This window comes from Neophocaena asiaeorientalis, unplaced genomic scaffold, assembly GCF_003031525.2.
Source record: "Neophocaena asiaeorientalis asiaeorientalis breed wild unplaced genomic scaffold, Neophocaena_asiaeorientalis_V1.1 scaffold30, whole genome shotgun sequence".
In the NCBI taxonomy this organism is placed as follows: Eukaryota; Metazoa; Chordata; class Mammalia; order Artiodactyla; family Phocoenidae; genus Neophocaena; species Neophocaena asiaeorientalis.
Window position 1 is genome coordinate 13,866,043 of NW_020174923.1, and position 22,280 is coordinate 13,888,322.

Sequence of the window (22,280 nt, forward strand, 5' to 3'; positions counted from 1 at the left end):
GCCTTTTTCTATTTTTCTCACTCAACTTGTTCTCCTTCTTTTCTGAGCTCTTGTACTCACTGTTGAACTACATAGTAAATGAGAGGTGTGATACAGCATAGTGGTTAAGTGCATGAAATCAAGAACCAGACTGTGTGTGCATGGGTTTAGAATCTAAACTTTAGACCCTGCCTCTGCCACTTACTACTGGGTGACCTCAGGCTAGTTAATTAACCCCTTTGTGCCTCAGTTTCCTCATCACTAAAATGGAATAGTAGTATTTACCCCATGGGGTAATTTTGAAGATTAAGAGATCTAACATATATAAAGCATTTAGAATAGTGCCTGACATAGTATTATAAGTGCTTTCTTTATAATCAGTATGGTCAAAAACTTGTTTATTCTCAGGAGTTTTTTTTGGTTTTTTGTTTTTAATGTATGGTGTTTTGATTTTCCCAATTAGATAGTATTCTCTTTTAAGGCAGGGTATTAAATTTTTTGTTTCAGTTTCTCATCACTCATGATAGTTAATCATTAAAACTTTTTGGCTAATTTGATATCTCTGTAGCCTGTGTTACTGTGTGAAAACTTTAATAAGCTCTTTCCTTTAAATGAGCTACTAAGGGAGACCGTGGGAAATCTCTAAGAGAGCCAGGGATGTTTTAAGCATTCACCTTTCTGGGGTTAAAGGGCTGGTAAAGATCTATGATAACTTATACATTATAAAGTAATCTCTAGACTTTGGTAGTTTAAGCTGAGCGTGTTTTGAGATAGGAGCAAGAAAAAATGTAGTTTTTGATATTTAATGTAGAGTTAACTTTAATCTTAGTTTTAAAATGGACCACTTTTCATTTATAGCTTATCGTTAAACTTTTTATGAAGAATGGAATAATCTTTTGTAACAAATATTAATCTTTATTTAATTAATCTTCCATGTCAAAATATTCTTTAATTAAAAAAGAACCCTCCCTTTTTTCCCCACAGGGCTTCCTGATCCATTTGCTAAGGTGGTGGTTGATGGATCTGGGCAGTGCCATTCTACAGATACTGTGAAGAATACACTTGATCCAAAATGGAATCAGCATTATGACCTGTAGGTTTAAACGATTTATTTGAAATGAAACATGGAATCACTGTTATTTGATACAGTCTTTGAAAAGAATCACTGAATATGATCTGAATTTGATCTGTGGTGTAATTTGGTCCTCACAGAGGGATGCAAAACCTAGTGTGAAAGTACTTTGGCTTATTTGATAGCTGGTTTTGGAAGGTGAGCTATGCTTAATAAGCCCATGAAGAACAAAATGGATACACAGTATAGAGCAACCCCCCACACACCTTTTTTTCAATCAAATAAAGGTATTAATTCACTTTAGGTCAGTTATAAGTATAAATCAGAAATCATAATTGGAGTACACTCATAGGCATTCTTTTTGTTTCTTATATGGATGGTTTCTTCTAAATTTTATTTTAATCATAGTAGCATATGTACTGTTTTTAAAAAATCAGATGATACTGTAGGTCTTTTAATGGGAAAACGCAGTTAACTGTCCCATTCTTACTCCTGATTCCAATTCTCAGGGTAACTGTTTTCAATACCTTTGGCTGTTTGTTCTAGAATTTTCTTCTGCTTCTAGATATCATGCTTATTTACAGCATTTAATATAAATATATATTTATTTCGTGTTAGGTATTATTTTTACATTTTCTACCATAGAAAATGATTTAGCTTTTATAGCTGCTATCTCTCATCCCATTCCTACAACATCCACATGACCCTTTCCTTCTCCCAGTCCTCCTGTATAGTTATTTGAACCTTTTCGGTTACATCATTGTTCTGTGTTTATGCTATTATGATCATGTAAATATTCATAACTGAGTCACGTGGTGTGCAGTGATTACATTTTCTTTCTTGACAACTTCTGTTTTTATGAAGTTAATAACTGTCTAACTTTGCCATTTGTTTAGTTTTCCATCTCATTAAGAAATTCACAAACTCTCTTACAGTACTGAACGTCTCCTCTGCTTATTTATGTTCACCACATGAAATAGTCTGTTGGCTTTGTTTTTTTCTTGGAGATTGCCCTCCTAGAGCTTCTATGCTTTACTTCAGTCTGGACTGGTAGTTCTCTAAGACCTTCTGCACAGTTGTCCTGGAACTTGCCTTTATCATTATGTTGGGAATTTCGTTTCTCTCTTCTAAGTCCAATGACTTCTTTTTTTTCTGTTTACTTCCCTGTTTTTTTTTTTTTTAGATGTTGGGGATAGGAGTTTATTAATTAATTAATTAATTTTTGCTGTGTTGGGTCTTCGTTTCTGTGCGAGGGCTTTCTCTAGTTGTGGCAAGCGGGGGCCACTCTTCATCGCGGTACGCGGGCCTCTCACTATTGCGGCCTCTCTTGTTGTGGAGCACAGGCTCCAGACCTGCAGGCTCAGTAGTTGTGGCTCACGGGCCTAGTTGCTCCGTGGCATGTGGGATCTTCCTAGACCAGGGCTCGAACCCGTGTCCCCTGCATTAGCAGGCAGATTCTCAACCACTGCACCACCAGAGAAGCCCCTACTTCCCTGTTTTGGTGAAGTATGTCTTCCATTGTTATCTTGAGGAAGAGTACAAAGATGGGGAAAATTTCTTTGAGATTATGTCTGAAGATATATTTTGTCTTCTTACTTCGTTGATAGTTTGTCTGAGTATAGACTTCTAGGTGAGACATCACTTTCCCTTCAAATTTTGAATACATTACTCCACTGTCTTCTAGGTCTAGATCAGCACTGCTGAATAGAAATACAATGTGAGCCACAAATGGGAGCTTATCTGTAATTTTAAATTTTCTAGTAGCCACATTAAAAAAAGTAAAAAGAAACAGATGAAATTAAACTTAATATATGTTTTATTTATCTAAAATATCTTCATTTCAACATGATATCAAAATAAAATAATCGAGTTGTTTGTTTTTTGTTTATTTTATACAAAGTCTTTGAGGGACTTCCCTGGTGGTTCAGTGGTTAAGGCTCCGCGCTTCCACTTCAGGGGCACAGGTTCAATCCCTTGTCGGGGAACTATGTCGCATGCTGCGTGGTGCGGCCTTTAAAAAAAAAAACCCAAAAAACAACGAAGTCTTTGAACTCAGGAGTTTGTTTTGCATTAACAGAGTGCCTCAGTTTGGGCTAGTTATATTTCAGGTACTCAGTAGCCACATGTGCCTTGTGACTACCATTTTGGACATCGCAAGTTTAGAGTATTGCTGATGGCATCCTGATTTTGGTCCTTCATGATTGTTGTTTTCCACTGGAAGATTTCAGGGTATGCTGTTTTTGCCTGATGTTAAATTTTTTAATGATGGACTTGGTATATCTGAAATATAGTACTAGATACTGTGACTTTAATCTGGATACTTAAACTCCTTAGTTATGAGAAACTTTTCTATTTATTTAATCATCTATAGATGATTCTTCTTCATTGTATTTCTTTCTCTCTTTTACTTTTTCGAGAACTCCTGTTATTTGGATGTTATCCCTCCTGAATTGATCATCATTTAGTTGCCCTGTCTTTTTTATCTCATATTTTATCTTAGTTAAAAAAAAAGTTATAATAAAAAATTTTTGTTCTAGTAAAAAATTAAAAACTACCATGAAATATTTGGGCTGTTTTCCCAACTTTGTTTTCTAGCATTCCTATTTATTGTAATTTCTGCTCTCAAATTTTAAATTTCCAATATCATTTTGCTTTCTGACTGTTCCTTTTTCATAACTTACTCTTATTGCTAGACACAATGTCTTCTCTGATGAGAGAAGTATTATAATTGTAGTGTTTTTCTGTTGTATTGCCTCTCTTTTCTCATATTTCCTTTTTTTTCTGTTAGTTTGGTTTGGATTTCTGTCTTTTTATATTTAAGGGGAGGCACTTAAATGTTGATTGGAAACTCTCTACCCATGGGTAGAGCTGATCAGCTTGGTAGGGTAATCAGGAGTAACTGACATTTTCTGCACAGAATTCTCCCTCTCCTTCCTGGGGACTGTATTCCTGAATGCTTGTGTTCATGGATCTGAACGGCACAGGGATGCTAGGAGGTCTCTCCATTCACTAGATTAACCTCTTCTTAATACCCTGTTTTTATTACAGAATTTCACCTACTCCCTCAGCTGTGCCTAGTATCCCTGAGTGCTGCCACGTTTTGAGGATGAATTAGGTTGGGGAAAGGATTCAGGAGGTCTTTCCATTCCATTTATTTATTTTATTTTTTTATTTTTTAAATTGAGGTGTAGTTGATTTACACTTTCCATTCCTTTTAAATACTTTGACTTATCATTCTGTTTCAGCCTTATCATCACCATTGGAGTATATTGGGCTTACAGTTTGGGAATATTTCGGGGCTTGGTGGCAGTAATAATCTTGTTTCAGGGAGTCTATTGCTCCTTGCAGGCTTAGGTTTCTGTTTTCTGCAGGTTGCTAATTCAGTTATCATATGCTCTTTAAACTTCTCCTGTTTTGTGAACATCTCCCAGGTTATAAACATGTTAAATGTCCTGATATCCTGACTTTCCAAGTGTTTAGCCTTTTAAGCTTCACGGTCATTCTATTTCATGCTTCATCAACATCAGCTTTTCTTCCAAATGTTCCACTTGTCTTTACCTACTATCTATGTAGCTAAGCTTTTGAGTTCTTAATCAGATTCTTTCTTTTCTTTTCTTATTTTGGCCGTGCTGCGCAGCTTGCGGGATGTTAGTTCCCTGACCAGGGATCGAACCCGTGCCCCCTGCAGTGGCAGCAGAGTCCTAACCACTGGACCACCAGGGAATTCCCTTGATCAGATTATTTAAAGCCGTTTCTTTTAGCTTCAATCAGATCTAAATTCAGCCAGGGACCCAGCTACAACAGTGAACAAGACATAGTCCTCCAAGCTTACAGCCACGTGGTATATAAAGACAAGAAATAGGAAAGTATAAACAGTGTGATGAGAATCTGTATAGGGTGCTGTGGAAATACATAGAACTTCTTGACACAGATTTAGGAGCCGGGGAGAGCTTCCTAGAAAAAGTGGCATTTAGGCTTATACCTTAAATAGGAGTTAACTTGAGGATGGAGAAGGTGGGGAGGCTCTAAGCAAAAGCTGTCTGTGTGAAGACCCAGAGGTGAAAGACAACGTGATTCTGAAAACAGTTCAGAGAGGCGGCATTGGTAAGTTCACATGTAAGGTAAGGGGAGTGTGGTAAAAGACAAGCAGTGAGAGGCAAGCAGGAGCCAGCTCATGAAGGTCCTTGAAAGCCTATTAATAAGTTTGAATACTCTCTTAAAAGCAGTAGGGAGCAATGAAAGTGTTTTAAGTGGGGAAATGCTATTATCAGATTTATATCCAAGAGTGGACACTTTGGCTGTAATGTGAAGAATGGCTTAGAGGGAGCCAAGAACGGCAAAGAAACTAGTTCCAAGATTATGAAGGAAGCTGTCAAATAGAAAATAACTTTATGTTAGAAAAGCGATAAAGTGAATGGAGAGATACAGGCATTGTAAGTATTTTTAATATGGCCTTCAAACTTAAAAAAATTTTTTTCCTTGGGGAAAAAAAGTGAAATTGTACTAAACCCTGTGCTTTGCTGGATTTGGCTCACAGGCTGTGGTTTTCCTGTGGACCCCCTCCTTAGAGTCCTTGCTTTTCTAGCTTTGCTGCTGCTACAGTCTTTCTCAACACAGCAGCTAGAATGATCCTGTCAAAACGTATATCAAATCTGGTTACTCTCCTGTTCCACATCCTCTGTTGGCTTCCTGTCTTACTTAGAGTAAAAGTCAGAGTTCATACTATGGCTGACAAGGCCCTTTATGATTTGTCCCTTGTGTTGGTTAGATATAATAGACTGATATAATAGACAACCCCACATTTTCAGTGGTTTAGTACAACAGAAGTATATTTTGTATATAAGGTCCATTTGGCAGGGAAGCAAGACACTGTCACACAGTCATTCAAGGATACAGGCTGACAGAAGCTCCCTTGTCTTCAGTGTATGTTCCCAAGGTGTCTCTGGGCTTTGACATCCAGCCTCCCAAAAGGACGCTTAAGCCATTGGTGGGTGGGCTGCTCTAAGGCCTCAGGGAACCAGTATTTTAGCATACCTGTATATCAGGCTTATCAGTTGGGAAATTGATTTAGTGTGATTTTTTTTTTTAAATGTTTGGTTTGGGGCAATTTAGCTGGTTAATACTTGATTCTGATTCTAGAATTTTTACATATCATGCAGGTACATACTTGCCAAGTTAAGTCTGTTTAGGTCTATTTGAAAATTGATACATGCATACTGAATGTTATTTTAGTCCAGATTTTTTCATTTGCAAGCAACAGAAATGAAATTCAAATTGGCTTAATTTTTGAAAAGTATTAGCTTGTATAATTAAACATATACACACTACTATATATAAAATAATCAACAAGGACCTACTGTGTAGCATAGGGAACTCTACTCAATATTCTGTAATAACCTATATGGGAAAAGAATCTGAAAAAGAATAGATATATGTATAACTGAATCACTTTGTGTACACCTGAAACTAACACAACATTGTAAATCAACTATACTCCAATATAAAATAAACATTAAATTAAAAAAAAAGTATTAGCTTGCATAATTAAAAGTCTAGAAGGGTAGGCATGCTTTAACACAGCTGGATCCAGGGCCTCAAGTGTGCCTTTCACGTTACTCATTTAAAAGTTTTAGGGCTTCCCTAGTGGCGCAGTTGTTAAGAATCCGCCTGCCAATGCAGGGGACACAGGTTTGAGCCCTGGTCTGGGAAGATCCCACATGCCGCGGAGCAACTAAGCCCGTGCACCACAACTACTGAGCCTGTGCTCTAGAGCCTGTGAGCCACAACTGCTGAAGCCCGCGCGCCTAGAGCCCGTGCTCCACAAGAAAAGCCACCACAATGAGAAGCCTGTGCCCCGCAACAAAGAGTAGCCCCCACTCACTGCAACTAGAGAAAGCCCGTGTGCAGAAGTGAAGACCCAGTGTAGCCAAAAATTAAATAAATGAATAAATAAATAAATTTATTTTTAAAAAGTTTTAGTCCTTACTTAAGTGGTCTAGGCTTTTTTATATACCAGGTGAATTTTTCTGATATTACTGCTTATTGAATGACAGTTTAAGGTCAAGGTTGCTGGACCAAAAATTTGACCTCTTAGAGTCATTGAAATTTAGGGTTCTACTGATATAATTATGTTATTTTATTATATTTTTGCATGGGATGACACCATGTTAACAATTGGCTGTGGTAGAGCTTCTCCATACTTACAGGTATATGCACAGACAAGTAATAGTAACGCTTTCCCCTGCTCTGCTTGTCTGCAGGCAGTGAAGTGAAATCTGCAAGAGTCCTGCTCGCTCAAGGCCTGCATACAGGAGAGAAGCAGGGGAAAAGCGTTACAATCAGCTTTTGTTCTACAGCATTTTAAAACATAACAGGTATGTCAGATTTTTGGTCTGTCAGCCTTGACAATGCCTCTTGAAAATGAACTGAGTATTCGCTGAGGTACTAGGTCATGTCATTGAAGTGTATTTAAAATGTGACTGTGATAAAAGTTTTTCTAAGATTTTTGTTTTTGGAAAGAAATAAACTTCCATAGGGTTATTTGATACTAGCTACTAAAATAGTTTTTTTTTTTTTTTTACTAACAAAAATTGTTACTCAGTCTGAGAGTGGCAGGTATGATAAAGAATATATTAAAAATTCTTTTTAGATTTTACTTTAGAATTAAAAAAACAATTAAATTCAGTCCTGTGGATAGACTGAATTCAAACATATTTTGCGTTATCTAGCCATACTCAAACATTTGTGACTTTAGACTACAAAAACAAAAGAAAAATTTTATACTAACTACTCATAATTGCCAAGTTACTCATGCAGTCATTTTGTTTTATATAGGTATATTGGAAAGTCTGATTCAGTTACGATCAGTGTATGGAATCACAAGAAGATCCATAAAAAACAAGGTGCTGGATTTCTTGGTTGTGTTCGTCTTCTTTCCAATGCCATCAACCGCCTTAAAGACACTGGTTGTGAGTAGATACTAGTGCTTTTAAAAATTTAAATATACATATTTAAATATATATGCGTATGTGTATTTTTTGATGGGGGAGGCAGGGGTCTAAAAACTTAATTTCCTGTTTGTGTTTGAAACACTGGTAAAAATTTCTGGTCTAAATTTACTTTGTTGACTTTTTAAAAAGAATGAAACATTTTAAATATGTGAAACCTAGAAATGAATCAGAGCTGATACTTAGTATCCAGTGAATTTATAAGTGCTAAGAAATGACTGATATCCAGAAGAATAAAAAGAGGGAATTCCCTGGCGGTCCAGTGGTTTAGGAGTCTGTGCTCTCACTGCCTCGGGCCCGGGTTCAATTCCTGGTCAGGGAACTAAGATTCCACAAGCCATGCAGTGTGATGCGGCCAAAAAAAAAAAAAAGTAAAAAGGTGTCAAAGTATTAAATGTCTTTTTTATTACTTAGCACTCATCTCTGGTTTAGGTGGATTTGTGAGATAAAGGGAGTTTTATTTAGATCATTGGAATGTTTAATGTAACAGTTAAAGGGGAATTATTAGTGAATAAAAATGACATATAAAACTGCTCTGAAAAATTAAAAGTTATAAAGGTAAGACATTATTTTGAGTGTAAGACAGCTGTATTAACTGCTTAACTGTAGCTTAATTTTTCACCAAACTGGTCATTTACAAGATTAGACCAAGATCAAGACATTAGAAGCAATTTCTATATTGGGTTGACAAGTTGACTTGTTAGTGTATGTGTAATTTATGTAACCAGATGACAGAGCATCTTTTTGGGGGTATTTCCATTGGGACATAGACGGAAATATCTTTTTCAACAGAAAATTTTTAAATTTTTCTACAGAATTCTTTTTTATATAATATAAAAAATATTGCTAGCTGTTGTCATGGGATTGTAGTCCAGATGCCTACAAAAAGCAAAAATTCACATGGACTCCAGCTAAGGAAATTAATAAATAAAAATAGTTTGAATTTAGCTTTGAATGTTAGATATATAATATTAAGAGATGATCCCTTTTAATGTAGTATGATAGCACAATCCAGTTATAAAAATATTACTGTTAAAAAGTAAGAAGGAGAAAATTGAGCTAGAAGTTCTGAGGGGAATTTAAAGGCACCAGAGAATTTCTTATATTTCTGGGTTGACAGGGTGACCAACAGGAGGTAGAAGATGTTGGGGTTGGAAAAGGTCTAGCATACAAAAAACGAACCATTTTTGGGACTTCCCCAGTGGTCTAGTGGTTAAGACTCTGCCTTCCAATGCAGAGGGCATGGGTTTGATCCCTGGTCAGGGAACTAAGTTTCCACATGCTGTACAGTGCAGCCAAAAAAACCCCAAAAAACAAACAAACAAAATGAACCATGTTATTCTAACCCAATGCAGCAGGCAAACTGAAGACTTGTTGTATGTATGACCTTATTTCTGGTTCAGTTTAGCCAACATTTATTGAACCTTTTAAGTGTCAGGTACTGTTTGAAACCCCAGTGATAGAAAGGTGAAAAAGGCATGAATCCTGTCCTCTGAGAAGCAAGGGCAAAGGCCTGCTGGCAGAGGGAGCAGGACACGTTAGAAGGAGTGAGCAGAAGAGGCATTGCTCTGCACAAGTCCACTGTATAGCTGTCTTATTAGTGTCCATTTATTTTGCAAAGGGAAAAATAAGCTAGGTGGGGCACAGATTTTCTTTCTGCTGCTTGTGAATGTTTCATTGCAGTAATTTATATGACCTTTTTGATGTATAGTAATATTTAATTTATTAAGCACCTGGTGTAGTTCCATTCTATCAGGTTGGAGTGGAGAATATAAAAACTTAAGATATGGTCTCCTCCTTTTATCAATTCGTGATTTACTTAAGTAGACAAATGGTATACAGCTATAAAGAGAATTCAGTTATAAGTGCTGTAATCAAAGTAAAACCAACATGCAGTGGGTGACATTGTTCCTTACTGTAACTAACCAGGCCAGTGTTATATCTGTTTTATAGATGATGCATGAGAGAAGAAGTGAGCTGCTTCTAAATGAGTTAGTACCAGAACTCAAACCCTTATGTTAGTTTATACTTGGCTTCTTATTAATACTTACTTTGTGTGTGTGGGAGTTATGTGAAATGGTTAGATAAAAAATAACAATGACAACTAACATTTATTGGACACTTATGTGCTAGGTACTGTGCTAAGAGTTTTACATAACCATCTGATTTAATCCTTAATAGGAGGTAAGTACTACAATTATACACGAGAAAATCAAGACTTGGGGATAAATTGCTTAAGAACAAAACTATTAAGTGGCAAGCTAAGACTTAGACTGAAGTGTTCTGAAATCTTTGGAGAGAAAATACTGCATGTTGGCACCAGTGTCTTACGGTTTTTGAAATCTGAATTTGTCAAAACTTTTGTCAAGACATTTATACTAATATTATGTATGCAGTTAGAGAATTTTAAATATTTGTCTCATCATTAAAACTTGATTAATTCTTTAAATGATTGGTCTGATTTCCAGTGGATTGTAGAAATTTACTATCACTCTGTAGATGTGAGAATCTCTGATACCAACTTATTTTTTGCCTTTTGCTGTTGTTGATTTGAAATAGATCAGAGGTTGGATCTATGCAAACTTGGGCCAAATGACAATGATACAGTTAGAGGACAGATAGTAGGTAAGTGTGGAATTGAAAGTTATGTGAATTTTGGTTTTATTTAAGCTGACCTAAACTCTAAATACCTTTAAAATCAAAGTACAGTAACTGTAGCTTCATTGTTTTGGCATGAATTAAATGAGTCATGTAAAATTATTCAAATAGTGGATGCAGAATCTAGGACAACTTAATTTTTTAAAAAAGCAAAAAAATACAAATAATGTAAAAAATAGGCTCCTAATATGAAGAACTCTTGATCCTTTAGGAAGGAATTCTTTCAAAGTATACAAATATAGTAGAACACTGAGATAGACTTTATAGATGATACTAAGGTTTTCTGAAAGTAATTCTCAAACTGGTTTTTGAGTAAGAAAAACCAGTTTAATGCTTTGCAGTTTTAAAGTAATCTTTACTAATTGAAAAAAATAGAATGGTAGTATAGCACTGATTGGAGAAAGGGAAAAATTGTTACCTTACTCATAAGGCATTTAGTGGGCTAGTGGGGTTATCTTGAATTGGCCCCTTTATATAAAATTTCCTGAGACTTATCTTAAGAATTGATAGATTGAGATTTGATCAAGATACCTAGAATGGTAGGGCACTGAGGTGGGCTCCTTTGAAGCTTCTTAAAGAAGTAACAGGCAATTGGAACCTTACCATTGCATTATAGAGCAGAATTTAGAATAACATGATTGCATTATATGAACCTATCAGAGAGGTTTTAGTTACAGGAAGGACTTGAAGGACTTAGCTTTACAAGGCAATGAATTAGGTTCATAGAGAGTTGCCAAAGTAGCATCATAACAAAAGCCCTATTCTGGTTATCGCAGGGAAATATCTACACTACAGCATTATTCATAATTCCTGTCATTCTTAGATTGAGAAGGAAGTTAAAAACTCAAAAATGTGGAATACACAAATATACCTTTCATGTGTTACGCCTCTTTTTAAGTGCACTAGTGGCCTTGCGTTGCCCCATTAGGATGGGAAAAAAGGAGTTAGATTCTCCTCCATGAACATGATAAAGTGTAGAAAACCTTAAAGAGAAAAATCTCATGGACAGAGAAATTGCAGGGGCTTCCCTGGTGGCGCAGTGGTTAAGAATCTGCCTGCCAGTGCGGGGGACACGGGTTTGAGCCCTGGTCTGGGAAGATCACACATGCTGTAGAGCAGCTGTGCCCGTGCGCCACAGCTACCGAGCCTGCGCTCTAGAGCCCGCGAGCCACAACTACTGAAGCCTGTGCGCCTAGAGCCTGTGCTCCGCAACAAGAGAAGCTGCCACAGTGAGAAGCCCGCTCACTGCAATGAAGAGTAGCCACTGCTTGCCGCAACTAGAGAAAGCCTGCGTGTAGCAACGAAGACCCGACACAGCCAAAAAAAAATAAATTAAAAAAAAAATTTCAGAATTTAGTAGAAACTAAAGAGTTCGTTCTTAAGTATTAAAATAAGCGAAGACAGGTGTCTTTCAAAGAGAAATATTTTAAATTGCAGTAACTCTTTCTAGTTCTGTGACTCTTAGTAATGTTTTTGTTGTTTAATAGTAAGTCTTCAGTCCAGAGACCGAATAGGCACAGGAGGACAAGTTGTGGACTGCAGTCGTTTGTTTGATAATGATTTACCAGATGGGTAAGCAAAAATCATTAGGTAATATCCCTAAAATAATGAGAAATAAGTTGGTGTTTATATTTAAGTTTAGAAATTTGCTGATCAATTCCAAAATCTAGGTTTTCCTTGTACTTAGAAAATTAGTGAGGGATCTTATCACAACAAATTCGTAAAATAAGCCATGAATTAGATATGTTACATTTGTTTTTTAAGAGTTTTGACTAGGAGACAAATCAAATTTCTTGACAAATTTAAATCTCCTGTAAATATTATATATTCAAAAGGAAAACTTTTTTGATTGATTTAATTATTCAAAACAAAGCATGCTGAATCTGAGGCATTGCTCTATTTAGAGGGATGTGATAGAGAATTTGTGTAATAGTAATTACAATAACATAGTGACATTTATTGAGCCTGCAAGTGCCAACTAGTGTTATAAGCACTTTATATCATTTATCATTACATATATATCATTACATGATATTCATTAGATCATTTAATTCTCATAATGTGATTCTGGAATTAGACCATTTGGGTTCCAATCCTTACTCTTCTGTTTACTAGCTTTATGAGTTTAATCAATTTATTTGACTTTTGTAAGCTTTGGTTTATATTTATTTATCAAAGAGGATAATGATAATAGTATATACGCCATCAATACTTGTGAGGATTAAATGAAATCACTCATGTAAAGCACATAGCACAATGTCTTGCTTAGAGTGCTTAATAAATAATTAGCTATTACTACTACTACTGTTACTACTATTATTACCCTCATGCATTTTACAGACTTACAAAACTGAGACTCAGAGAGCTTAAGTATTTTGCCAGAGGCCACATAGAAATGGCAGAACTGGAACACAGATTTAAGCCTTGATTCCAAAGCTTATGCTTTTTATCATTGCTCTCTATCTTTGTTTCATACTAGTTCTGAAACCTTACTGATTTTATTTTTAATTCTCAAAGTATTTTTAATTAACTTCAGTGAGGTATACTTTACATACAATAAACTATATCCATTTTAAGTGTATAATTGGTTGAGTTTTAAGTTATTTTTGACATGAAATTTCAAATCTAAGCTATGGTATTTGCTCATTTTGTGTAAGCTGTTAAAAATTGCTATAATTTGTTTATAGATCATTTTAGCTTCTTGATATATCTTAATTTTTATGGATTTGAGGTGGATTATGGTACTTTTGAAGGGGAAGTTTAGGATGAAATAACTAGTCAGTATTGAGAGATTACAACAGTTGTATGGCTTATTCTAAATTTGTTCTACATTATTGTACTGTAATTGTAATCACAGGGGAAAAAACCTGTTTAGCATCTTTTTATTTTCTATTGTTTAAGGCCTCCAAACCTCTGCCAGTGGTTTGGTGGAATAGTAACATAACATAGTCACTCGCCTAATTTTTTTGTTATATGAATTAATAAGATATTGAAGAAGAAGTGGCATTATTGCTTTTTAAAAAATTAGTTTGAGAAATAGCCTGTGTTGGTGAGGTTGTGGAGAAAAAGGAGCGCTTGTACAGTGTAGGTGGGAATATAATCAATACAGCCACTGTGGAAAATGGTAGGGAGGTTCTTCAGAAAGTTAAAAACGGAATTACCATATGATCCAGCTATCCCACTTCTGGGTATGTATCCTAAGAAAATGAAAACACTAATTCAAAGAGGTATATGCACCCCTTTGTTCATTGCAGGATTATTTACAATAGATAAGATATGGAAGATAGATAAGATAGGGAAGCAGCCTAAGTGTCCATTAATAGATGAATGGATAAAGAAGCTGTATTACACACACACACACACACACACACACACACACACACACACACACACTGGAATATTGCTCAGCCATAAAAAAAGAATAAGTTCTTGTCATTTGCAACAACATGGATGGATCTAGAGAGTATTATGCTAAATGAAATAAGTCAGACAAAGACAGATACCATATGATTTCACTTATGTGTGGAATCTAAAAAATAAAGCAAAAACTAAACAGAAACAGACTCATAGATACAAAGAACAAACTCTGTATTGGTTTGCCAGAGGGGAGGGAGAGGAGGGGAAATTGATGAAATAGGTGAAGGGGATTAAGAGGTACAAACTTTCAGTCATAAAATAAGTCACGGGGATGTGATGTACAGCATAGGGAGTATAGTCCATATTGTAATAACTTTGTATGGTGACAGATGGTTCCTAGACTTGGTGATCATTTTGTAGTGTACAGATGTCAAACTACTATGTTGTATACCTGAAACTAATATAATATTGTATGTCAACTATACTTAAAAAAATTCATAACTTTTAGTAGAACATATGTAAGAGAAAATAAAAATATGAAGATTAAAAAAATTAGTTTGGGTAGGCTAAATGCTTTAAAAAGCTTTTATATACTTTTCTAGTTAAATTTAATTTTTTAAAATTATGTATAATTTTTATTTTTAGTATGGCCTTTTTCCCCCCATTAAATTCTGGAGAAATTAATATAATTGAGCATTGTTGACATCATTGAAAAATTCTCATTTTGGCTGATGGAAAATATTAGTCACACCTCAGTATAAATATTTTAAAAGCTTCAGAATTCTAGAAGACATATTGTACAGTTCTAAAATAAGTTGAAACAATTCCTATATTCTGTGTATTGCTTTTTCAATTTGTCATTCCTGATTCATAACAGCAAATGTCTTCCTGGCTTGTTCCAAAAACATTCTATGTCCGTCTTCCTATTACTGCTTTATCTCTCAATATTTTTATTTAAGCTGGGAAGAAAGGCGAACTGCCTCTGGAAGAATCCAGTACCTAAACCACATAACAAGAACTACGCAATGGGAACGCCCAACACGGTAAGAACATACAAGTATCTTCCCATGGTCTGTGCTGTTTGCCCTCCTGAAGTCCCCTATCTGTTTATCTGTCAGTTTTACCAGATTTCCTTTCTTGGTTTAAACTGCTCTAGATCAGTAGATCTTATAGCAAATGCCATTATTATTATTATTAATTTTTGCGGGGGGGCGGTACGCGGGCCTCTCCCGTTGCGGAGCACAGGCTCCGGATTCGCAGGCTCAGCAGCCATGGCTCACGGGCCCAGCCGCTGCGCGGCATATGGGATCTTCCCAGACCGGGGCACGAACCCATGTCCCCTGTATCGGCAGGCAGACTCTCAACCACTGCGCCACCAGGGAAGCCCTGCCGTTATTATTTTTAATAAAGGTTGCTTAGCAGGTCATCCTGTAGCTCCATGGCCTGTGATGGTGTTCAGTAAATATTTATTAGATGAGTTAAATGAATACATTGAGAAGTCATCTTATTTCTAGGACTCTTAAAAATTTTTTTTGAGTCCATTATTGAACGGCTGTAACAAAATATGTGTACAGGATCTCCATTTATTCAATAATGTCGGGGGATGATTATATTGTGTCCAGTAAGGTCTTTGACCAAGATAAGAACCAGATGCTCTGAGACCATATGGAGGGGCACCTGACTTAAGAGTTGGGGGCAAGATGGTAGAACTTGCAAAGGAAAACTCTGAAGGAGGAGAGTCTCTGAACTAAATCCTGAAGAATATGAGGATTTAGCCAGGTAAGGGGAGGTGATAAAAAGTGTTCAGGGTAGTGGTAACAGCTGTCATTCAGTTCACCAAATTGTTATATGCCAGGCACTGTGCTTAGCATTTGGGCTATAACCATGAATAAGGCAGAAAGGCCTTCCTGGAGCTTAATGTGTAAAGTCATGGGGATGCAAGATAAGTTTTGAAAGCTTCAAGGAAAGCTCTGTAAGTAACTGAAAATGAATAGGATAAGTGGCTGGATTTCCTTTTTTTTTTCAGAATAAGAAAAAAGTTTATTTGCCACCTCTACTCAGTGTTTGTTTTGCTCCTTCTACTTTTTTTTTTTTTCCCTGAGCAGGCCTGGCACCAGACATAGAACATCAAATGCTTCTCATTAGCTATACTTTTATTTATTGGGGATTAATTGCTTAACTCATTGAACCACAAAGTTTTCTCTATTATACTGTGATTCTCAGATGAAAGCTTAGCTTATGTTGCCATTTTAAAAAGTGCTTATTTGAGAGTTGATTTCTAGTATTAAACTGCCAAGGATTATATGGAAGTCAAAGAACCTATTTTTATCATATCTGAGTGTAAATAAATGTGTACTTGTGTCAGTGCTTTAGTGAAGTCTATTTCCTTCTCATTTAACTGATAAAATTGACTTTAATTTCCACATGTATAAAGTCGATTGTGTTGTAAATGTTAGTTTAAAAATTAACTCTTAATTATCCTCTTAGTTTGGATGACCTACAAGAGACTGGAAGCTCTTTGAAGAGACAGACTATCTTTCCTTTATTCACTCAATATTTATTGAACTACTATTCTTAAATATATGCTAAGCACTACTCTAGGTGCAGGGAATACATATGGTGGGGAACAAACTAGGCAGACTTTCTTCTCTCAGTAAATATTCTAGTGGGAGAAGACAGATGAAAACAAGGATGCAAATCAGAAAAATATCAGAAGTAACTGCCATGCTGAGGAAGTAAGGTGAGGTACTGTCAAATGCCTGGGTGACTACTGTAGATCTGAAGGTCAGGAACGACCTCTCAGAGGCAACATTTAAGCTTAAACTAAGATTTGAATGACAAAAAAGAGTCTGGCCTAGGGAAAATAGGAGAAAAAATCACTCTAGGTAGAAGGAAGGGCTACTCTCCAGCACTAAAGGTAGAACGACCATGGCAAGCTTGAGGAGGAGGAAGAATGTCAGTGTGGCAGAGGCAGAGTGGGAGAATGGTGGGGACACAGGTCTGAGGTCGCCTGTGGCTAAGCCAAGTAAGGCTTGGTGAGCTCATACTCACATCTACAAATATATGCGGATTTCATATGAAATGTAATTAAAATCAATATAAAGTGATTTGAATACGTAATTGACAATCTGCTTATCACCTGGGTTTCTTTGGTGCTTTGAGGCTTTGGGTTTGCTTTTATTGAGAGTTCTTGAGTCATTATATTAATCATTCCGTTTTCTTGCAAGTGATTGTTACTGCTGTACATACATTGTCTATAAAATTCTGCTTTTGGTATCTGAGTTGAGTAACTTTTTTTCCTTGTTTCTTTTCGATAGACCAGCATCTGAATATTCTAGTCCTGGCAGACCTCTTAGCTGTTTTGTTGATGAGAACACTCCAATTAGTGGAACGAACGGTGCAACATCTGGACAGTCTTCAGATCCCAGACTGGCAGAGAGGAGAGTCAGGTCACAACGACATAGAAATTACATGAGCAGGACACATTTACATACTCCTCCAGACCTACCAGAAGGCTATGGTATGACAACTAGCAGAGGAAAAATAAAGTGTGTTTTACTGATTTCAGCTTGCTAAGAAGCCAGAAAACCAACTTTTAAAGAAGTTATTAATCTGGGTTTAGGAATTCTGCATGAAAATCAAAGTAAATGTAAAACTCCCCAACTTTGAAAAGTCTTTGAAGTGGTAGAAGACTAACAACACTTTGACTTTGGGCGAGTCGTTTAACCTTAAGCTTTTTGCCCAATTACAATGAAATGAGATGAATGATACCTCTCCTTTTCACAAAGGTATTGTGAAAAGCATATGAAACAATGTGAGACTGCTTTGTAAACAGGCACTGTAAAAAGTGAGACGGTGTTTTTCTTGATAATGGCAATCTGAAGTCAGACTTGTAATTTTCTAGACGTGCATATTTAGAAATAATTTAAAAAGCATATTTCTGATGGTATTTATATATTTGTATTGTCTATAATTTTGTGTTATCTGAGTGATTGGGTTATTGTAAATGATTTAGTCACTTCTGTGTTTGTGTAAAAGTACTATAATCTTATATAATTTCCTAAATTTTAGAATTCCATGTGAAAGATGACATGAATCTTCTCATAGTTGAATACAGAACTTCCTAAACTCTTGTAGTATGACCTCAGCTGTTCTCTCCTCTCTTGCTAAAAGCTTAACCAAGTTACTTAACATCCTTGCCCTTTCCACAGCCTCTAGATGAACAGTTCTGGGCTGATGATGACACCTAGTGACCAACATTGGGAGTTGCCTGATCTAACTTGTATTTTATTTTTACTCCAGAATGTTTTTTAAACTTACACAAATGCATCATTCTTACTTTATTTTTTAAGTATTTTAACTATTTAATTTTTTTAAAAACCCAATTTTTCCATTAATTGAGCTAGGCCACACAGGTTAACTTAAAGCACAGTGGTTAGAGCATGGGCTTGGGAAACAGATGGGTTCATATCCTGGCTTTGCTATATATTAGTTGTGTGACGCTGGGCACATTAACCTGTTTGAGCCTCAGTTTTATCTTCTATACTATAAAGTGGGGAAAATATTATTACCAACCATGTAGATCTGTTGCAAGAAATAAATGAAATTTCATGAGAAGTTAAAATTTAACTGTTACTAATGTCCAGACCTTAGAATCAAGTATCTCCTGGCATTCTTTTTAATTGAGATTATAAGGCAAGTGGTTTGGAGTGGGGGTGGTTAATACTTTATACTTTTACAATATTTGTGTGATTTGGATTAAAAAAAATTTTTTTGTACAACCAAAAACATAGGAGTAAAGTGGGTATCAAGGCTGAAATTATTGCAGCTGTCATCTAGAACCAGTTTTAAACATTTTTGCATTTATAATTTTAGAAGTTTAAATTGATTTTTATTACAGGTTTATAAACAAATTTATACTAAAATATTAGCAATAGTTTTATTGTTTCATATATTGGAATTTTTCATTAGATTTTTTTTTTTTTTTTAAAAAAAGGTAGTTCTGTTGCTTGAAAACATAAGTAAATAAAGACTACAGACCACCACCGAAGAAACCGTTTCACAGATTCCTTCTCTTTGCCCTGGCCTCCTCACTCTCTCCCCAAGGGCTTTGACTTAATTTTGCCTGCGGCTTTTTTTCCCCAGTAGGCATATGTGCTCTTTAGTCTTCCTGCTCCTAACTTGATTATTTTTCCGTCATTGCTTCTTTTAGTCTATAGGGTGTCTCTTCTATATTCCATCTTTTTTGCTTCTGTTTGAGTCCAAATGTAGTCTTGAGAATACACCTCTCTCAAGGAAAGAAAAAACATAAGTTTTGATATAAAATTAGGCATAATTTAAAAAAGCATTACCAGCCTGCAAACTTTTTGAAAGTTTCTGCAAATCCCTGAGAATCTCCCCAGAGTTGGTTAGCCTCTTCCTCTGAGCCCTTCTGTTTCCCTTAGGCTCCACATTTAAGACAAATAAAAGACAATTTCTTCATGTTTGTTTTATTTAATTATTGGTACTGTGACAATCTCATTTTCTATTTTCCATTGCAACATGTTTAATATTTGAGCCACATTATAAGTGTAGTTGGCTTTTAAATAGCTGGGCTGTGACCCTCACCACCATTTATAAGACTGTTTCCAGGAGAAAATGTGTTCTGAGTTCAGAACAAGTGATTTGTAAAGCAGTTCTTTTGTAATAAAATTGATTGGTAATTCGGAGAGTTTACCTATTAATATAACATCATCCTAGTGTTTATAGCTGTTTTTGATTTGGACATTCTGAATATGTTTTTATTATTAGTGTTTCTTAATTTTACAGAACAGAGGACAACACAACAAGGTCAGGTGTATTTCTTACATACTCAGACTGGTGTGAGCACATGGCATGATCCAAGAGTGCCTAGGTAAGAACATATTCTAAATACCCTTCATACCACTGAATATCCATTTCACCTAGGATTTATTTGATTATTTAATCTTTAACTTCTTAAAATAGATGATGTAAAAGTTTGGCTCTTTCTGATCAAAAGTTTGACATTTAGTAGAAAGTCCTACTTACTTCTCTGCAACCCTACCCCAGTGCCGTACCACCCAACCAGTCTCCAGTTCCTCTCCCCCTCCCCCTTAAAAAAATTGAGGCAAAAATGTGGGTCTTGTAGGAATTTGAAAATTGACCTAGGGAAAACATACATACCCTTATAAAAACATACATACCCTTTTTTTTTAAGGGTAGTAAATTGATATTTTTCTTTCTGGTTAGGCTTTTTTAAAAAAGGTTTGTTTATTTTAACTTTATATAAGTGTATTCAATCTTCAAGTTTCATTTTAATGTAGAAAAGGAATAACCCAGTTAACATAAATTACTTCTAAATGCCAAAATTTGTATGTTTGAATTGCAGGCCTTGTTGAATGCATTTACTAACCAGAATGTCAGCTGTCTTTTAACTTTAAGAAGATGGAATGACACAAAATCAATTTAGTAGTTTAACATAGTTTCTGGTACATTTTAGTATCAAATAATACATTTTAAACCACTAGCTATTTTGAATTATTTTCTACTGAACAGATGGAGAGTGCCAAGTAGTCCAGTTGAAGCTGCAAAAAAAGGTTGAGTTCTAAGTGAAATTCTAAATCAACTTTATAAGCTATACATATACCTTTGTTGGATGAGGATATTTTATATATTAAGTGCAACATTCCTCTCTTCAAAAAAAAAAAAGTCCTATGGAGGGTCAAGAGATCTTTTTCTGCCTAAAGTTTGTACTCAGAGCTCTACTTGTCTAGAATCATGTTTTTGAATTAAAAACAGTTGTGACTGATTTTGGATTGCTTTGATACTCTGTTTATTTATAAATAAAGCTATTATAATGAAAATGTTTTCCTTTTTTTCTTTTGGTCGCGCTTTGCGGCTTATGGGAATCTTAGTTCCCTGACCAGGGATTGAACCTGGGCCCCGGCAGTGAAAGCACCGAGTCCTAACCACTGGACCGCCAGGGAATTCCCAAAATATTTTACTTTGTGATAGAGCTTAATCAGAATCTTTTGAGGGTGGCAGCCAAGGAAATGTGTTATCATTAATTATTGTATGAAGGTTGCCATTTCTGTGTCTTCATGATACAGCTGTTGATTTAAAAAAAAATAGTGGGGAGGAAATTTTTGTTTTATTAAATAAGCTCACTGAAAACAATCTAAGTGCCTCACTTTTAGAAATAAGAGTTTTGATATGTAAATTAAGTGTTTTGGGTTCTGTTTATCATGTTGAAGGTCAGTAACGAACTTTTCTATAACATAATTTAAAATCATTGGAAGGAAATGTTTAGAAGAAAAATGATTTTTTTAAAAAACTGAATGATTTACAACAGTGTGAAAGCTGATCTTGAGCTGCCTTTTTTTTCCCAGTACGCGGGCCTCTCACTGCCGCAGCCTCTCCCGCTGCAGAGCACAGGCTCCGGACGTGCAGGCTCAGCAGCCATGGCTTATGGGCCCAGCTGCTCTGCAGCATGTGGGATCTTCCCGGACTGGGGCACGAACCCGGTCCCCTACATTGGCAGGCAGACTCTCAACCACTGCGCCACCAGGGAAGCCCTTGAGCTGCCTTTTGAAAGAGTGGTGTGTAAGCTGGAGTTGGAAGTTGAAACAGAGATTTTGGCACCACAGTGGGCAGTGTGTTCTTACTCCTGAGGAAACAATGTTGGTTTTTCATTAATGAATAAGGGGTTTCTATAAAGATTTAAGAATATTTCATATTGAGTATTGAATAATGACTATGAAATAACGCTTTGGATTATATTTCTTTTCTTTAGTCTCTATGCTCCAAATTGTTATCTTAAAATATATTTTGTTTTGGGGGATCCTTTAGTGAATATGTCTTTTGTATGGAGGATCTTTTATCAAAGCAGACTATAAATATTTAGATTCTATTAAAATATCATTACTGTTCAATCAAAGACATTTATAAAATAGTGTCACTCAGACACTTTAAAACTAACTTTATGTAAAGATATCCAGTAAACTTAGATTTATCTGAGAAGCACCATTTTAGAATGTTTTGTATTTCTCTTTAAAATAATGATTAATGCTTTGTTATTCACTGTATTGCATACTGACTAGTCTTAAAATACAGATCTGTATTACTTTTTATGGCTGTGTAGCATACCATTTTCCTTTAATCATTTCCCAGTTCCACATAAAGAGTGTTTCCAGTTTTCTGCTTCTCCT

The 22,280-nt window shown here is 35.7% G+C and overlaps 1 protein-coding gene across 1 annotated transcript in view; it reads left to right on the plus strand.

The window, feature by feature from the left end:
• SMURF2 (SMAD specific E3 ubiquitin protein ligase 2) overlaps positions 1-22,280 on the plus strand; it is a gene marked incomplete at its 5' end in the record, with an annotated part of 117,056 nt that overhangs the window by 68,793 nt on the left and 25,983 nt on the right. Inside the window, 7 exons of the mRNA XM_024760645.1 lie at positions 964-1,072; positions 7,886-8,019; positions 10,618-10,683; positions 12,204-12,288; positions 15,033-15,116; positions 17,391-17,593; positions 19,882-19,966. Of these exons, the coding sequence (XP_024616413.1) occupies positions 964-1,072; positions 7,886-8,019; positions 10,618-10,683; positions 12,204-12,288; positions 15,033-15,116; positions 17,391-17,593; positions 19,882-19,966 (766 nt within the window). The remainder of the gene's footprint in view (positions 1-963; positions 1,073-7,885; positions 8,020-10,617; positions 10,684-12,203; positions 12,289-15,032; positions 15,117-17,390; positions 17,594-19,881; positions 19,967-22,280) is intronic.